General features: G+C 54.8%; 1 protein-coding gene across 2 annotated transcripts in view; it reads right to left on the reverse strand.

Moving 5' to 3' along the window:
• The window catches only part of LOC122392505 (serine/threonine-protein kinase Genghis Khan-like), a 51,085-nt gene that overhangs the window by 28,805 nt on the left and 2,341 nt on the right, over positions 1-19,939 (reverse strand). For both annotated transcript variants that reach the window (XM_043387424.1, XM_043387423.1), the window contains exons 2-8: positions 7,908-8,032; positions 7,192-7,338; positions 4,472-4,771; positions 3,816-3,959; positions 3,374-3,490; positions 2,883-3,091; positions 2,399-2,541 (exon numbers count right to left, since the gene is read on the reverse strand). In XM_043387424.1, the coding sequence (XP_043243359.1) occupies positions 2,399-2,541; positions 2,883-3,091; positions 3,374-3,490; positions 3,816-3,959; positions 4,472-4,771; positions 7,192-7,338; positions 7,908-8,032 (1,185 nt within the window). The remainder of the gene's footprint in view (positions 1-2,398; positions 2,542-2,882; positions 3,092-3,373; positions 3,491-3,815; positions 3,960-4,471; positions 4,772-7,191; positions 7,339-7,907; positions 8,033-19,939) is intronic.

The following is a 19,939-nucleotide window of genomic DNA, read 5'->3' on the forward strand; positions in this document are numbered from 1 at the left end:
GTCTCTCTCGGTGGTCCAGTTTCATGGCCACGACTTTGAATGGCGAGTTCATGACGTCCTTGGTCTCGGTTCTCTCTCTGTGGGCGTTCCAGATGCATCGCAGTCGGATGACGCCTTTTGCATATTCTGCACTCAGCTCGTCTTCGGCAATCGGCGCTCATGTGACCTTGTCTTAGGCAAGAGAAACACAGGGACCTGCTCATTGCGAACGCCTTTCTCTGCTCCGGTGAAGTAGCTCGAAGCTGCTCACAGTCGGCTGTGACGTGCCCTATAACGTCACAGAACACGCAGGCTGCCTGATTCTGGGTTTGGGCGGCTGCAACAATGGGCCTGGTGCGCCTCACACTGCTGCTGCCTGCTCTGCCTTGGGAGGGGAGCACTGCGCTGTTGTCGCGACTGTACATGAGACGACCGTAGGTGGGATTGGCTGCTATCCTAGCCTCATCTCCAACAAACTTCACGACGTCTTCAAACTTCACTTCACGTCCCTGCCTCTCTTCAATGTCATCAGCATGTCTCCTCCAACTGTTCAGCATAGTCTCCGGTAGCTTGCTGGTCAAAGATCGCATTGTTCTGGGATCTCCCATCATAAGCGAGGAAGAGCCGAGGGCATTTTTGCAGCTGAGCAGCAACAGCGCAAATCGGTCGAGCGCCTCGACATCGTTCGCCTTAATCGTACTGAACGAGTTAATACGATCCATGAATGCTGATGCTATATGGCTAGGCTGGCCGTACCTCTTATTCAGCATTCTTATAGCCTCTTGGTATCCGTTCTCCAGATACATGCAACTTGTCACTATAGCGTGCGGTTTGCTGCCCGGTGTCATGTGCTGTTCAAGATAATAGAGCTTCTCTTGTGCGCAGTCCAGCTTTGAGGCTATCTTGAGCTGGAAACCCTTCATGAACTGAGCGAACTCGGTCACGTCTCCTCCGAATTTCTTCATCTCTATGATCGGTAAGCGCATCAGTGAGGCAGTTCGCTCGCGCTCTTGGGTCAGCTGTCTGTTGTCCGGCTCGGGGTTATCTGACGCGCCGTCGTCCCTGGCGAAGCTCACCCTGTTTGAGGACGTGGCAGGCTGGTCATCGATGACAGCCGCGCTCATTGACTTGTCTCCACCGACACCAGACTCCGAGGTCGGCACTGGACAACGGTGAGATCCTTGCGAGGTATTACATTCGTTGACTGCGGCACCTGCCATTTCTTGATCCTGGAAACATTTAATAGCCTGCTCTCTAGCGGACACTTCTGCTATCTTGGCTTCCAAATCTAGCAGTTCCTCTTTACGTTTAAGCTCGGCAGCCTGTCTTTCTATTTCTTGTTTTTCCTTAACGGCCTTCAAACGTGCCAGCAGTCCAGCTCTGGCGGCAGCTTCATCTGCCTGTCGCAAAGTCAGAAACTCTGACGTCGTTACTCTTGTACCTGCTTGGGATACGCTGTCATTTGGCTCTACGTTGTCATGTTCTTCTAGAGCCTCTGCCAATCTAAGCCTAAGCTTTTCCTTATTTCCCTGGCATGACAAACCTCGTGCCTTTAACTCGCGCTTCAAGTCCTTGACGCTCATATTTAGCAGCATCTTGCAGCTGGTCTTATAGCATCATTACACGAAACGAATAGCAATAAAAGGACATGAATAAGATTCGTAAATTACCTTGTAGGAGCGCTGATCCATCCGCATCACATCAAAATTGAGTACCCTGTGATGCTTGAATAGGTAGATTTTACGTGGTCATATCGTTCGTATTTAATATAATGAAACTATTCCTTTGTTATGAGCAAGAACAAACTTCGTAACTGTTAATTCCCTGGAGGGATCTTCTGGTACTGTTAATTATAAATATATAGTTTCTTTATATTTTCTTGTAGTTGGAGTCTTCTTGAGTAATAGAGAAAGAAAGGACATCTTCTACGGGGTTTATTGCTTGAGTGACACTCTCATAGGCGGTATCTTAACGCAGAACATTACCGTTTCATTCGTGGTCACCAGCAATTCCTTATCGTAATATGCACTGTCTACATTATATGAATATTTCTCTTTAATGTTTCACATGTGCTATTTCCTTAATATTTTCCCCCCGTTACGAAGTTTATGTCCTCCTTACTAACTAACTAAAACCTTGACCTTTCTTCCATCAAAATATTTACAACAATTAAAACACCTCGCTCGCGTGATCATTTCCGGGAGCGCTCTCGGTAGAATATTCAACAGTCCCCTTACCTGCCAGCCGTCGGCTGAGGTCCCGGTTCCCCCTCCCTTACCTGCCAGCCGTCGGCTGAGGTCCCCTTACCTGCCAGCCGTCGGCTGAGGTCCCAGTTCCCCTTCCCTTACCTGCCAGCCGTCGGCTGAGGTCCCGGTTCCCCCTCCCTTACCTGCCAGCCGTCGGCTGAGGTCCCCCTTACCTGCCAGCCGTCGGCTGAGGTCCCGGTTCTCCTGCTCCAGCCGGTGAATGCGCCGCTCGAACGCCGCTCGGCTCAGCTCGTCCAGGGCGTCAGCTCCGGCCGACGAGGGGGCCGAGATGAGGCAGCCCTCGTCACTGATCCGGCTGCCGCGGCGAAGGGCAGGGACACACGGTCAGACCACGGGCAGAGCCGCCGTCGGCGCACAACAGGTCAGAGCTGCCGGTTCGCCGTCAGCCTGTCGCGAAACAACGCAATACGAAAAACACCAGGCTGGCTGTACTACGGGGAACATGTGTAAAGATGCGTTCATCATCCGCCTCACATACGTCCATGAGATGAAACCATTCACCTGTGTGGAGGTAAATCCTTCTTTCACCAGCCCTGTGCTAAGATGAATCCTGTCAGTTATCACCTACCCTATGTAAAGGTGAAGTCAGTCGGTACTCACCTGCCCTGTGTGAAGGTGAACTCAGTCGGTACTCACCTGCCCTGTGTGAAGGTGAATCCGACGAAGGGCAGGTGCAGTGCCGTGAAGAAGGCGTTGGTGACGGGCGGCAGGGTCTCCGAGCTGCGCACGTCCAGGTCGTCCACGTCGAAGTTGCTCGTGTCGCACGGCGAGCTCACCTCAGGCACGTAGGGCGCCGTGGAGTCGCGAATCGTGTCCCAGTCGATATCGACGAACCACGGGTGGCTCTGCGGGCCACCGGCCAACGGCGCCGTCAGTACGGGATACAGGCGACTTTTGACCGCGACTGAACAATAGGGATTGAGTGCGAGGGCGTACGTCGCACACAATCATTGTTTAATAACTATGTTCATATTTGTTATTAGCTACTTTCAATTTTATCATATGATGTCCATAACCATCATGAAAAATTGAGAATCATTCCACGTTCCCTGAAAGGCCGTTTTGGGATGAACGTCTCATTACACTAGAATGCCGGCCCTCGCGGTCGCTCGCCGGCCGGGCCGTACCTTGAAGTCGTCGATACCGTTCTGGCCGAGCCGGTACTCCTTGGCGCAGATGAGTCGCTTCAGCAGGTCCTTGGCCGTGTCAGACACCTCGACGTCGGACGGAAAGTCCAGGCAGTTCTGAGGGGCGCCGCGCACAGGGCGTTGAGTGCGGCCAAATGAATCACAGGAAATCACCAGAACATCATTTGATGAAGATATCGCCCGTAGAGCAAAAACAATGTAAAAGGCAATAATGCTGACCAAAAGACGCAACCATAACTTAACGAGGGATCAACGATCAACGAGGTGAGAATACAGCCTGCGTTCGTATTTCAAAGGAAGCGAGAGGACACTCAATCCTTCACGACCTTATCTGACCCCGCTTATCCAATGCACTGCCGCGTAACACACGACAAGCAGCAGCCCCTCCGGGTTGGTCCCCGGACGGACGGGCGGCACTCACACTGTGGTTCATGATCTTGCCGTACGTCTCCACCAGGCTCTCGGCGTAGAACGGCGTCTCGGCGTACAGCATCTCGTACATGCAGACGCCGAGCGACCACCAGTCGCACTCGGGCCCGTATCGGCCCTGGTTGTCCTCCATCGCCTGAGGGTAAACACATACACAATCAGTAACGGTAACACACGGTAAGCTGCGGTCACATTCGGTCAGTTCGTAAGTTCGGACTTCATACGCAGGCGGAGCATCTCTGGATTGATGTACTCACCCGGAGGGTCATTGGACTGGTGTAGTATGTACTCACGCGGAGTATTTCTGGGCTAGTGTACCACGCGGAGGATCTCTGGACTGATGTAGTCTGTACTTAGACTCACCCGGAGGATCTCTGGACTGATGTAGTCTGTACTTTACCTCACTCGGAGGATCTCTGGACTGATGTACTCACCCTGAGGATTTCTGGACTGATGTACTTACGCGGAGGATTTCTGGACTGATGTACTTACGCGGAGAACTTCTAGAATGATGTACTTACGCGGAGGATTTCTGGACTGATGTACTTACGTGGAGGATTTCTGGACTGATGTAGTCTGTCTGTACTAACCCGGAGGATCTCTGGACTAGTGTTCTAGCCCGGAGGATCTCTGGACTGATGTACTCACGCGGAGTATTTCTGGACTGATGTAGTCGGGCGTGCCCACGGCCACGTTGCTCTGCACGGTGCCGTCCTCGCTGAGCCGCAGGCAGGAGCCGAAGTCGGCCAGTCGGATGTGGCCGTTGGCGTCCAGCAGCACGTTGTCGGGCTTGATGTCGCGGTGCACGTAGCGCAGCTTGTGGATCGAGTCGATGGCCAGCACCATCTCGGTGATGTAGAACTTGGCCATGCTCTCTGGGATGCCGTCGGCGAACTTGGCCAGCAGCGTGAGCAGGTCGCCGCCGCAGTAGTAGTCCATCACCAGGTACTGCCGGGTCAGACGCGGGGGGAGGTCAGTACTACCAGGTACTGCCGGGTCACACACGGGGGGGGGGGAGGTCAGTAGGGTAGGGTGGGGTAATTTGAGCATGTGGGGCAATTTGAACATAGTGTGAATAACACAAAATTACGGAAAATCCATAAGTGGCATGACAATAAGACCAATGAGAGAAATTATCGTAACTAAAAGGGCTATCATATGAACGGGGTTTAAAGTTTCAGGGAATGAAGATGTTGACGCACAGTGTAAAAAATCAATTTCGCAAGGAAAAACGCCTAACAACACGTCATTGCAACTTCATTGCAGCGCAAAATCTTGCATTGCTAGCGCCTAATACGCAACGGCTTTTGTTGTATAATGACCTAATCAGTGCCTTCAATCCAAGAAATTTGCTTTTGAACCCTGTTTTTTAAAATGGCAAAATAACTTTTAGCGTGGGGTAATTTGAACATAGTGTGAGAATTTCAATGAAGACAGGGATACCTCCGAAAAAAAACAACGCTCCCAGTTTTTTTTGCCAATATTTTCGAACCAAAGCAGTAGCAGATAAGTGATGCCAGTTTTAGAAAATTTACGTCTAATATCCGTCTAATGTCCGGCATTTTCGTTGATTTTCCGTCCAAAAATGTTAAAGTCAACTATTTGTCCAAATATGTCCGAATATTATGCAGCTATCAACACTCAAAACCGTCATTTATATTGCTTATCATGTAATTTTACCAGCCGAAAAGTGTTCATTATATTGAGAGCTTAACAAGCTTTCCATTCGCCAATCAATGCTATGCACGATTACTTTATAAAAAGCGCTGAAGTGTAGCAAGCCATCGTCCAATGTTGTCCAGTCTGCTACCTTTGTCCAACCAATTCCGAATTGGACATTGGACAAAATCAGAACTCCAAATGTCCAGGTTTCGATTGGCACCACTTTAACAGATGTAGTAAGGTTGGGAGAGTTTTTATCGAACAAAAATGATAGACGTTCTGTTAATTGAAGAGGGGCGAATTCGGTCAACTGACCGGTGTGCAGCGTGCAGATATTGATACTCTGCAACTGTTATTTTTGCTGTTGTGTTGATTTTTCAAGTGAAGGTATGTTTAGAATTGTTCTGCCTATTTGTTTATGGGTCAAACAACATCGGTGCTGGCGAGACTATCGTTTTTATGACAGGTAAAGGCAGTATGTTCAAATTACCCCACGGTGGGGCAATTTGAACACACCGTGACTTGGTGGAGAAGTGAGGCTATGCTATTCAAGGTATGCTCGGCTCGTCCAAAAATGAGGCTTGCATGGTGAAAGCAAGTGACACTTGCGCTACTGAAACAGTTTTTCTTCATCCAGGGTTGAACTGGAATTTGGTACAACGGAGAAGACGTAAAAATATGTTCAAATTACCCCACACTACCCTACTACCAGGTACTGCCGGGTCACACACGGGGGAGGGGAGGTCAGTACTACTTACTAGTGATGTCAATTACGGTAAATCTGAATACCGATACCAAACCAAATACCAACCAAACCCATGGGGAAATACCGAAACCAAACCAACTTGGAAAAATGAGGGAAATACCAACTTTATACCAATTTCTTAGCCTTTTATATATTATTGAGGGTTCATGATACCAACAAAATACCAAACACATTACGATTGAATTACCAAATACCAAGTTCGTATCGGTTTGGTGTCGGCATACAGGGGTCTATGATGACATTCATCCCTCACCAAGTATGCGGCTAATAACTTGTGCACGCTTATGCCGTCCCCATGGACAGGGCACGGTTGGTCTGTCCAGGCCCAGACAGGTCCTGCCTATCGTCCCCATGGACAGGGCCCTGTTGGTCTGTCCGGCGTGCGGACAGCCCTGCCCTCGGTCGAAACACAAACAGGCTGTCGCCACGGCCGCTCACGCCGCCGCTGCAGGCCCGGCCCGGTGCACGGGAGCATGGGTGCAGCGAGCGATAAACAGGCGCGCCGTGTCCGACCGGCGCGCCGCCGGACGGACCGACGGACCGACGGACGGTCCTGGCCGGCTGTCCGTCAGGCCTCATCAGATGCGGCTCGGCTCGCGGTCAGATACAGACCCGGTCAGGTCAGATACAGACCGGCACTGGCTCTCAGCTGTCGGGTCGGGTCCAGACCCGGCCGGCTCTCAGTCAGGCCTGATCAGATGCGACTCGGCCCTCGGTCAGATACAGACCCGGACTGGCTCCCGGTCAGACCCCGCCCGAACCAGCTCGGGTCTCCTGGGGCACGGGAGACAGGTGCTGACCCAGGGCGACCACTCGCGGAGGAAGAACTCCTTCAGCGCGTGCTTCCCGCGCCCTCAGGAAATCCCCCACTGACAGACGGTACGTATCATCCGGCGGGCCACCGACCAGACTATTGTCATTAGGCGCCGGCGTCACTGACCAGGTTGTTGTCGTCCTGGAAGGCATAGTGCAGGTCGGTGATCCAGCGCCGGTCGCCGTACACCAGCACGTCTCGCTCCTCCTGGAAGCAGGCCGTCTCCACCCGCTTCAGCATCTCCCACTTGTTCAGAATCTTCATCGCAAACACCTGAAAAAAACACACACAGACAGATGGTGGGTTAGAATTGTCCGGCGTGTGTGTGAACAAGACAATAACACAGGCGGATGGAGGAGAGACATGCACGTCGCACTTATTCAAAATTTTCATCATGGCGTTGTCGCTTCCATGGACAAGGACTACCATTTAACACGTGTTCTTTAACGTGTGCTGTCCAGAACATATGTAAGAGAGAAAAATATCGCTGATAAATAAATTTCGTGCGGCTAAACATGGATTATGGATATGAAAGGTCAACGTCAGAAAACAAGAGCCAGCACCAAACCATGGAATCACTTAACTGCATTCATTATATACACTAAACACTGAACAGGACTTCGTATCGAATCTCCAGAGGACACATCGCGTCCAGTGCGTCCTCCCTCGAGTCCAGCCCTCCCGCGGTGGCCAACCAGAATTTAGATGTTCAGAACCATGACCAACGCAACGATCACACTATTCATTCCAAAACAAATTTACTGTCAGTGTCAACTCTGAAAAGAACAGATGAAACCTCTGAGAACGTCCTGCCCGGCCCGTATGGTGAGTGGTGAGCTTACCTTTTCTGTGGAGCGCATTTTGACGACGCAGACCTCTCCGAAGGCGCCGCGTCCGATCACCTTCAGAATCTCGAAGGCATCTCGACACAGCCGCAGCGACTTGACCCTCTGGACGACGGGCCGCGCTGTGGACAGAGGGGGTAGGTCAGCACGGGCTGTGGACAGAGGGGGTAGGTCAGCACGGGCTGTGTGCAGAGGGCAGAGCTCAGCACGGGCTGTGGACAGAGGCAGAGGTCAGCACGGGCTGTGTGCAGAGGGCAGAGCTCAGCACGGGCTGTGGACAGAGGCAGAGGTCAGCACGGGCTGTGTGCAGAGGGCAGAGCTCAGCACGGGCTGTGGACAGAGGGGAGGTCAGCACGGGCTGTGGACAGAGGGATCAGAGGTCAGACCAGGCTGTGTACAGAGGCGAAAGGTCAGCACGCGCTGTGGACAGAGGGGAGAGGTCAGCACGGGCTGTGGACAGAGGGGGGAGGTCAGCACGGGCTGTGGACGGTGGGGAGTGGGACGGGGATCGAACGCCCTGGATATCAACCATATCCCGAGCCTCTTGGAGGTAAGCTATGGTATTTCTGAGCATGATTAATAATGTAAATAGAGTGAATAACCTTATGCTCATGTTATATGTTGCAAAATGATATAATTAAAACTAAATTGATATATTTCGATATTGCACCGTCATCAGAATAAGAGTAGCAATTAAGCAGCGAAACAAAGCTGATTCAAACGGAATACAAAATTTTTATTCCGTTTTATTTACAAAATATTTATTTTGTATTCCGTTTGAATCAGCTTTGTTTCGCTGCTTAATTGCTACTCTTATTCTGATGACGGTGCAATATCGAAATATATCAATTTAGTTTTAATTATATCATTTTGCAACATATAACATGAGCATAAGGTTATTCACTCTATTTACAATATCCCGAGCCCACCATAAACAAACGCAGAGTACCTATGTGTGAAAATGTGCCATGCATTACATGCATCACAGCGTCTAGCACGTTAGAGTGACGACTTTTATTACCGGTGTTTGTTATTCAAATCAACTTTCCAGTTCATATAAAATAAATATGAAACGCGACGATGACTGAACTGGATGGCATCAAAGCAGTTGGTAACTGAATGTAATCTTGCAACATATATCCACAAATGGTTTAGGTGCCTATTGTGAGTCAGAAAGAAGCACCCCGGCAAGGTAGTCGCCACGCCGCAGCCCCCCCCCCCCCCCCCTGCCCGACTCCATGCGCCACGGGAACAGGCGGCGGCCGCTGCGGACCGCTGACCGACGGCCATTCAGCCGCGCACTGAGTGTGACGTCACACATAGCGGCGGCACCGGTGTGACGTCACCGGCTGGCCGGCCGCCAAGGACGGCGCGGCCGCCGTGCCGTGCAGATGAGAGACGGAGGCACGGCCGGCGCCGGCAGCTCCTGAGCTGGGGTATATGGAGCGGTGCTCCGCCTGGGCGGGGGTCAGAGGCGCCGCCGGCTGATCGTACCGCCGTGGCGATACCATGCTGACCGGCACCTCAGTGGACTGCCGAAAATTAACAGCGCACCGGCGGCATTTAGCCCGCCGACCCGCCAAACGCCGCACCGGCGGAGGGATGCCGTGCTCCCGGGGAAACGTCACCGGAGGGACACACACGCCACTGCACCGCATTGCATACCATTACAGTGTACTGCACTACATGGATGAGGGGCCAGCCAGCTATCGACGCTCGACTACTGATCCGTCCTTACTTTCCTCAGGACCTGCCGCACCAGTTCCCACGGTACCCCGGTCCGGACGACCAGGCAGCCCCCTCCAGACAACCGGCGCGGCGCGGTGGGGAGGACAGGTCCCCGCCGGACCATCCCCTCCCGGGAGTGACCGTTTGACTGGCTGTCACATTGGGAGATTCCCGTCCCAGAGCAACGATCTCTGCCAGTGCGTTACACAGCGCAGTCCTCTTTGTCCCATGTCCTTATCCTAGCCTCTCGTCCCATACCTCTGTAATGACCTTCTCAGACCCCCCCCCCCCCCAGAAATAAACGGTGCTCACTCCCAACAAAGTAAGCAGAAAGCTCGCCTACACAGGTAGGCAGCTGTTGCCTTGTTGTGCACACCTTATCGGTATCGTTTGTCTTGTCACTCATCTATCAATTGGTTGAGAACGCCCGGATAGTTACTTTCAATCGGCCGGACGCTTCCCCATACCTGACTTCCAGACAGACGGAGGGATATCGCTGATAAGATGGGAAAAACGAGCAGCCAAGTGCTCGCTTTAAGGTCAAGTTCAAGATCAGGTCAAGATGGGTTACCGCATATTTTCATGTCAGCTGTGGCACGAGAAAAGTGCACACGTATTATGATTTATGAGTCATTTCACTCGCATCATTCAACAGAGGGGCTAGGTCAGTGAAGCAAGTAAACATCAGGTGGCCAGTCAGGGTCAGATCAAATCAGGTCACTTCATGATTGGTTCCCGACGCTCAGCGGTATTTATCTGATTTAGGTTATAACAAATGTAAAAAAAGACTGGAATAATGGAAAGTAACAACCGAAATGGCTAGCTAGTGTGCCACTTCCCCTTTTTTGGCCAGCCAGCAGCTGAGAGGGTAGGTGGGCTCCGGTAGCAGTGTGCTGAGAGGGTAGGTGGGCTCCGGTATCAGTGTGCTGAGAGGGTAGGTGGGCTCCGGTAGCAGTGAGCTGAGAGGGTAGGTGGGCGCCGGTAGCAGTAGGTGGGCTCCGGTAGCAGCTGAGAGGGTAGGTGCAGACTCCGGCCGCCGCGCGGCGCACGAGCGGGCGGCGCGCGCGCGTACGGCGCCGCCGGCTATTTCGGTCGCACGCACGGCGGCGATAATACGGGCCCGCCCTGTCCCGCTGTCCAAACAAACAGCCCGCCGCCGCCGAGCAGCGTGGCCGCCGCCGAGCCGCGCCGGTCGGCCAGCGACCCGCCGCACGGATCGGACAGACGGATCAGCGCGCCGCCCACCGACGGCTCACTATTGATCCGGGGTGTGACCCATCCCGGCCCGGCCCGGTCCGGAGGAGACACGGACCCGGCCCGGCCCGTCCTACCGTCCCCGTCCGTCACCCGGCACCAGCCGCGCCCGCAGAGACTGACGGGTACCGCTAGTCCAGTCGCCGATTTTCCGTCCCGGTTGAGGAAGAGCGAACGAATCGGACGCGTCACATGAGCCAGTGCAAATACGCAAACATGGTCATCTTCCGGCTAAAAAGTGGTCTGAACGAAAGCTAGGCCAACATGTCGCACTGAAAGTAAATTGGGTTTATGGACGCGCAGTTTCTTTTCGTTATCAGTAGACGTAAAGTCTGTAACAGTTGTAAAATGCCAAGATTTCGTTCATTAGGTTTTAGAGATAAGAGAAAACTGTGGTCGGATTACAATTTAGATCATGGGTATTGGGTGGCAGCCCCTCCAATCATTCATTCGAGTTGCAAGGTAAACAAATCGTTTATCACTTGGAATTATAGACCTATAGACAAACGACGGTGTTCGTTTATCGCTACTCCTTCTTATCGCCTGTTGGCTCTCTGAGGGTAGATCAGTCACGTTTATGTATGTCACATAGTCCAATGTTTCCTTTACATATTTATGTTTTAATCCATCCGATTAATCTGAAGCTGAGCCAGTGAATGTTCCCTGATGGCCACTATCGACCCTTACATCGACATGCCACCCGTTACCACAAACTAGGTAGGGGCGGGCCGGCAGAGCGGAGCCATCAAATCTTTGTCACATTATTTCATTCCCTGGTGTGATTGCTGCTGTGGCGCCGACGGCCCGACTCGCGGCCGGCGCGTCGCCCGCGATGCGTCGCCGACGGCGCGCAAGGTCGGTGCGGCCGGGCGTCCGAAATAGCTGCGGCGGAGAGGGCAGCGCGGCGGGCCAACGAGCGGTAACGACGGGCGCCGGCCGGGCCGCCAGCTGACGGACGGCGCGGCGGCGGCGGCGGCGGCGGCAGCCCCCCACCGACCGCCGCCAGCCGGACAACGAAACGCCGAGTCCACGAAGGAAATAACACGCCGCAAATGAAATGTCGGATGCTACATAAACAAATAAATAAATATGGGAAATGTATTGAAAATTGAGAGTGGTCAGCCGATAGCAATGTCGCCTGAACCATCGGAACTCTATGGGATTGCCATAACACTTGAATGATACATCTACCTACCCCATAAACAATAACCGCAAGCCTCTATCCTCTTCCAATTTGTTTCTTTTCTATGTCGCCCTATTCCATTGCCTCTTTCTGTGCAAAATCTCATAGAAACGCCAGTTCTTCAGGAGAAAGGGATGTACACTGCACAGTTTAATAAAATAGGTAAAATCGAGTTATTTTCTCAACTATGTACTGTGCGCTGGTCCCGAAATGTATGTTCGCTGGTCTGTGCACTAGTCGAGACCCCCCAAATCTCCGGTTTGCCGGTGGCAGGCGCAGCAGTGACCATCGACCAGCCGGCGCGGAGCGGACCGGCATTGATCTCCGCAGTCAGCGGCGCTGCGGACCGCCGCGGCCGCCCTCTCCACGGTCAGCGGCGCTGCGGACCGCCGCCGGGCCGCCCTCTCCACGGCTGCGGACCGCCGCGGCTGCCTTCTCCACGGCTGCGACTGCGGACCGCCGGTCTGCTCTCTCCACGTCTGCCCGCTGCCCGTCAGAGGGAGACCCTGCCGCCCATCAGAGGCCAGAGGGACACCCTGCTGACCGCCCGGGCTGCCCTCTCCACGGCTGCGACTGCGGACCGCCGGCTGCCCTCTCCACGTCTGCGGACGCCCTGCCACCCTCCCCCCGTCAGAGGGACGCCCTGCCGCCCGTCAGAGGGATACTCTGCCCCCCTCTTCCCAGCGGTCGGTGATAATTATGTGGGATAACCAACAGACGGAACATCGGCTGGACAGGACTGCTTTGGACCAGCACAGGTTACGTCCGCCATGAAATATAGGGTGTTCACTAAAAATTGACACAAACTTTGAATAACTGCACACCAAAAGCGAAGCAAGCTATTTCGATGCAACTTACCATAGAGATAAAAGGAACATTTCTCATCATATCGAGCATAAAATCTCACGGATATAATCAAAACAGTCGCGTAGGAGGTCGCTTTAAATAAGGACCACCGGAAGCCCATTGGCAGGCTTTCCCAAAATAGTGCGTCAATGGGAGAGTCTCGGACGTACAAATACCTAATGAAAACTTATAATGTCGAACTTAGTTACATACCGCAAGGTGGAAAGAAAGTTCTATGTGGGTGTGGGAGTCCGAAAAGCTGAAGTGGTGTTATTGTGAAGATATTGACCTGAGGAAAGGTCGGGGCCCCGAAAACGCACGTGGAGGGGCTTTTTGGCACCTCACGGCGCAATGCTGCTGATCAGTAAGGTATCAGCTGTACCAACACGAAGAAGGTATAACACACCTGAGGCTAGGCTGAGTAACAAACGGCGTAAATGATTTCTCGAAGCGACCGGGAACAGCATTAGGCAATAGACGTAAATATGCAATGGTCAAGAAAGGGCCAAAAAATTCAGAAAAAAGTCGAACTATTTAAGGAAGAAAGGTTATGTTTTTAGTTAAAGGGCGACAATTAACTAGACAATGGAGTGTTCTGTAGTGATGCTATCGATGACACAAGAGCTAACGTCCATTTAAGTGTCAGTATGCAAGCTAACGCTGGATGCTATGGTGTATGTGTCTTTTCAAAGCATATTAACAATTCGACTTCATTCATCCAGGCTGGTCCTATATAATATGCTATTTTCGGAGCCAAGTGTATTATTTAGTACTCGAAGCTCATGCAGAACAACATATGTAACCAGAAGGTAGTCTTCTGGTCCGACCTCGCGCCAGCACACTAACCAAGGGGCGCCTTGAGGACCCCGGCCGATGTAAAAATTCCACTTGGAACGAGGCCCAATAAGCCGTTTGCCATGCCTGAAATTTAAGAAATGAGTATTAAATGTGTTTTGCCGAAGGCTATAACGTATGTTAGTGTCTTTAAATTTCATAGAAAATATCAATTGGTTGTTCGTTACCGCCATGAACTGGCCAAATTCACGGCCCACTGGTGCCAGGGCACGTGAAAACACTTCCAAGCAAATGTCCAAAAAGAGACATATGGGGATCAGGCAAATTTGTTGACGCTCTATAGCTTGCAGCAGGTGCAATGCGCTTTACAATAATGCCTCGTTTGTTCAAATCGGTACAGTTTTACTGAAGATACAGTCCGCTAAACTTTGTCTCAATTTTTAGTGAGCACATGTTAGGGATCCAGTCAGAAACAGACTGAGGCATCCAGCCAGAGACAGCCTGCTCCAACCCAGGGTGCCCCCGGCAGTCACCCAGGGTGGAACGGGCACTCACCCACGGTGGAGCGGGAAGTCACCCAGGGTGGACCGGGCACTCACCCACGGTGTCCCCGGCATTCACCCACGGGGGACCGGCAGTCACCTACGGTGGAGCGGGAAGTCATCCAGGGTGGACCGGCACTCACCCAGGGTGCCCCCAGCAGTCACTCAGGGTGGACCGGGCAGTCACCCAGGGTGGACCGGGCAGTCACCCAGGGTGGACCGGGCAGTCACCCAGGGTGGACCGGGCAGTCACCCAGGGTGGAGCGGGAAGTCACCCATGGCGGACCGGGCACTCACCCACGGTGTCCCCGGCATTCACCCACGGTGGCGCGGGCAGTCATCCAGGGTGGACCGGGCGCGAGTAGAATTTCGACCCACCCCAGCGATCCCGGGATGCGTCAGAAACAAGTGCCAATAATTATAGTTCCTACAAAAAGTATGACGGACAAACGCCTTACACAGCGGACAAGGCTGAGTGCATAACAACAGACAAAAGCAAGCCTTTTTCGCTCGAAAGGAGGCACCAAAGCGATCTAGGATGGCACCCTGGTGAGTCCATCCCTTCACTCTTGTTCTCTCCTGCCCAAACAATGACATCAGCGGCCACTCCACACTTCAGACCGGGATGACCTGGCGGTTTCCGCTTCAGAAGCTTGCACAGGACTGCTCACTCGCCGACAGCAGTCGGCTGTCAAAACAAAGGCCACGGCCGACTCGCTGTTCAACTCCACACCAGACAGGACAGACGTGCTGACAGCGACAGCCTCTGAAACCTGAACAATAAACTGCTGCAGCTCGCCGGGGCTACTTTCAAAATGCACTTATTCCTTCAAATCTACCATCGACTGGAACAAGACAGGCATGCGTATACATAAATGGCTGATCAAAAACACCCAGTCGCCCGTTTTGTCTGGACTTTGGGCCGGTGGGACTATTGCGAGCACCCTGACGGGCAGTTGCAAGGCAACAGGCGACAAAGGCGACAAAGCCGACAGCGTGCGGCGAGTCAGGACGGGCGTTACCAACTGAACAGCGGCGAGGGTGGAGGGGAAGCCGGCGGAGCTAGTACCCCAATGTTCGCGATACACCCTAAAGTAACGCAATCTCGGCTGGTGGCAGCTAGTGGGAGCAGAGAACGAGGCACATCGCCGGCCCAGGCCAGGCACTCCGGCGCTCGACTGTATGTAGATATGAGACAAAAACGATGTCAAGCCCCGCAGAGAGCAGCCGCGGACACTTGGTTGTTCGCCGACACAGCTCAGGCAGCCCTGGGTGGTTTAATTGCAGCCAGCTGGTGGCAGCTCCCTCGCGCACATGTCACGCGGTGTGAGCCTGGGACTGGGTTTTTAACTCGCCGGGACTGCACCGGCCGTCGCCGGCCCATGGGGCTGTCACACGGAACCGGCGGGGCCGGGCTCCAAGCCTTTGCCGCGCCGGTCCAACCGGGCTGCCAAGACGTGTCAGTGGGTCAGGCCGGACGTGGCACCCTGTGAAGGGCTGGCACCACTCCCACCGGCCGACCTTGCGGTCTGCCACGGGCCGACCTGAGGGCGGCGGCAGCCGGGCCGGGCCGGGCCGGGCCGGGCGGCCACAGCGGAGCCCGGGAGGCCGGCGAGGGCCGCAGCTCTCCGCCGGCCTCAGCTCTCTGTAAAGGCCGCACCTCGCCGCTGGTTCCCGTCTCCCGGGAGGGCCGCAGCTCGCCGCCGGTTCCCTGCTCCCGGGAGGTCGGAAGGGTCGCAGCTCCCGGGAGGCCGCCGGTTCCCAGCTCCCGGGAGGTCGGAGTAGCGGCCCGTGGGAGCTCAGGAGCAGCTGATGACACGCGGGCGGTAACGACCGACGCCCGCATGACAAGGCTTCTGTATATCGCTACCGGGACTCCGACACAAGTCTGCCGGACCGGGGGCAGTGGACTCCGACACAAGACTGCCGGACCGGCGGCAGTGGACTCCGACACAAGACTGCCGGACCGGCGACAGTGGACTCCGACACAAGACTGCCGGACCGGCGACAGTGGACTCCGACACAAGACTGCCGGACCGGGGGCAGTGGACTCCGACACAAGACTGCCGGACCGGCGACAGTGGACTCCGACACAAGACTGCCGGACCGGCGACAGTGGACTCCGACACAAGTCTGCCGGACCGGGGGCAGTGGACTCCGACACAAGACTGCCGGACCGGCGACAGTGGACTACGACACAAGACTGCCGGACCGGCGACAGTGGACTCCGACACAAGACTGCCGGACCGGCGACAGTGGACTCCGACACAAGTCTGCCGGACCGGCGACAGTGGACTCCGACACAAGACTGCCGGACCGGCGACAGTGAACTCCGACACAAGACTGCCGGACCGGCGACAGTGGACTCCGGCACAAGACTGCCGGACCGGGGGCAGTGGACTCCGACACAAGACTGCCGGACCGGCGACAGTGGACTCCAACACAAGACTGCCGGACCGGCGACAGTGGACTCCGACACAAGACTGCCGGACCGGCGACAGTGAACTCCGACACAAGACTGCCGGACCGGCGACAGTGGACTCCGACACAAGACTGCCGGACCGGGGGCAGTGGACTCCGACACAAGACTGCCGGACCGGAGACAGTGGACTACGACACAAGACTGCCGGACCGGCGACAGTGAACTCCGACACAAGACTGCCGGACCGGCGACAGTGGACTCCGACACAAGACTGCCGGACCGGCGACAGTGGACTCCGACACAAGACTGCCGGACCGGCGACAGTGGACTCCAACACAAGACTGCCGGACCGGCGACAGTGTCTGCCGAGGGTCTGTAACTATTGGCTCTATCGGGACCATCGGCGAGGCCCTCAGTGAATCTGAGCGATTCCCACGAGCACTCTAAGAGGGCCCGCAGGCCAGTGGTGTTAAAGTGGCTGTCATATTACGTTCACCCGATCAGTCTCTGGGTAGCCTGTCGCACCCCCCAGGGTCAGCTAAGCGAGCCCCAGGCAAAAGACCACGGATCAAGTGTGCCACCAGCACACGCCCCAGAAGGGATTGGGGAGAGCGCGATCAGTCTGGAATGGTCGCCGACGAGCAGTGTTGTGGCTATATGACTGTGTTCTCTGTTCCATCCCCCGTTCATGAGGGATTTGGAACAATAACTGAAATAAACGAATTAGATGAGACTGCCACCAAGTCGCCGATCGGGCAGCACATACCTACTAAGAACTCTACTATCCACATAGTTACCTATCTACGATGACTTCATTCCACGAGGACAGTAAAAAGAGAACAAAACAGGTCAAAGGCCGCCCCAATCGCGGAAACCGTCCTATTCGCCATCGATGTCCAGCAGCTAACGCCAAACTCCATGCTTTAGGTGTTGTTCAACCTCTCGTCATGTCAGTAAGCGTCACTCGGGGTTTTTTTTTTCGGTTGTTCCCACTTAAGGGCTAGTTTATTGAACGGTTATCATGACACATGACGCACAATGTTCGTTGCAAGAAGCCACGATGGCCTTATCAGCTAAAACAGCATTGTACGAAAAAAGCAGGAAACAAAATATACGCAAAGACTAAATCAATAAATAACATGTAGACCTATGCGTAAGTTGTGTATGTGTGTGTAGGTGTGTGTGGGTGTGGGTGTGGGTGTGGGTGTGTGCGTGTGCGTGTGCGTGTGCATGCGTGTGCGTGTATGTATGTGTGTGGGTGTGTGAGAGCGTCACTCGGGGTTAGCCAGTTAGCCAGGTTGCACTTGTTTGCACTTCACTTTCATCGCCACTCTATTGGGCAACGGGCTGGTATGCGCATTCTGGAAGCATGATGAAACCGCATCTGCACCGATTTTCAGGCGGCGCGGCCGGGCGGTGCGGTGCGGGCCGCCGCTCGCCGTCTCCGCGCTGCTCAGTGTGCCGCCGCCGGCCGGCCCGGTAACACGGCGCTACCACGGCCGCCGCCGCCGCGACTGCAGCCGGCCGCGGCGTCTGCAGCGCCGCCACGCACCGCCCATGACTCACAGAGCCGGCCGGCCGGCCGGGGAAGCGGAACCGGCCGGTCCGAGTGACGGGCGCCCGCCGCCGGCCGACGCTCCCTCTGCCCGGCCGCGGCCTCCCCGGCTCTACCTCCGGTGTGGTCGGCCGGCGCGGCGGACGGCCGGGGCCGCCGCCGCCGGAAGCCTCCCCTTGGTGACCCGTCCGATGTCGGCCGGATATAGCGCGGCCCGCGGCACCGCATGGCGGCGAGACAGGTCACGCAGCGCCGCCTTCCTGACGCCCGCCCGTCACCGGCCCGTCAGCGGTACTCAGACGTCAGTTAAAGGCCAAAGACACACGACTCCAGTCCCATCGTCAGTCCGCGGCCCTCGACTGATCCTAACTGCGAGATCAGTTGTTCTAGAGGCCTGGCGGAGTAGCCTGGTTGATTCACAAGTCTGAGATCCACTACTAAATATAAAATTGACTGCAGGAGGAACTATGGGTCGCTCATGACTCCTCGCATCATTTCCTCTCTCCGTTCCTCTCGCGCTAGCCCGATCCGGTGTGCCGTGTGCAGGGCTGCGGAGTCGATGGATTTTCAGCGACTCCGACTCCGACTCCGACTCCGGCCAGAATTGTCGACTCCGACCGACTCCAACTCCCGACTCCGACTCCGCAGACCTGGCAGGGCTGCGGAGTCGACGGATTTGACCTGGCAGGGCTGCGGAGTCGACGGATTTTCAGTGACTCCGACTCCGACTCCGGCTCGGGTTTCTAAAATCGACTCCGACTCCGACTCCGGTCACAACTGTCGACTCCGACCGACTCCGACTCCGACTCCGACTCCGCAGCCCTGGTCGTGTGTGCCATCTCGGACTGGCGAGGCGAACACCCTCCTCAGACGCCAAAGAAGCGATCTGAGATTGGTCCGAGGCCATTTCAGGTTGGTGGACCATGGGAGCACATAAGCGTCCAGTGGCCTCTGTGTGGCCCTCTCGAGTGAAACGGGCCCCTTCCCATCAACGTCCGGCCCCTCAGACCGTTGAAGAAAAGCCGTCTGACTCCTGAACCCCTCAGACAGATGCGGGGTCCACTCAGACTGGCAGGGGAACTCAGACCGGTGGTAGAGGATCCCTTGGACCCTGGAATCTGCTTCATACCCCGTTTCCAGATATTGCAGAGCCCTGGAAGGCGGAACCTGTCAGATGGACCTCACAGACCTTGAAAGCGATCTCCAGCCCTGACTTATATGGCACCAGCTTGCAAAAAGGACGCATAACTGACAGCTGAACACCGGACTACGTGAATGTATAGAGGGCAGACCCGTGCCCCATGGCAACTATCGCCTCAGACTGCAATGAATGCACACCTCGCCTTATAGGCCTGAGTCAGAGCGGATGTTACCAGTCACTAGCGGACATGGCTGACGACCAGCGGCAGCGGTCGCAACTGTTCACATCTGTGTAGGCACTGCCTCTGTGTTGGATGCAATGAAATGATGGAACCATATGAGAACCACATTTGGTCACCCCAGGATATTGTCAACGTTGCATCGAGAACCCAATCACATGTTCAAGGGCATTTGGCGTCCGTTGACCTCCTAAAACGCAAGGCTAGTTGCGTACTGGGGCATCCATACAACTTGAAAGCAGCTTCCGCGTTTCCTAGGTGACAAAATATGTTGAACTTTCTACCCGTACTTTGCTGGGATAGGGGCTGGGACCCACCTCTCCGC

Source organism: Amphibalanus amphitrite, unplaced genomic scaffold (assembly GCF_019059575.1).
Source record: "Amphibalanus amphitrite isolate SeventyFive unplaced genomic scaffold, NRLGWU_Aamphi_draft 000488F_arrow, whole genome shotgun sequence".
Classification (NCBI taxonomy): domain Eukaryota; kingdom Metazoa; phylum Arthropoda; class Thecostraca; order Balanomorpha; family Balanidae; genus Amphibalanus; species Amphibalanus amphitrite.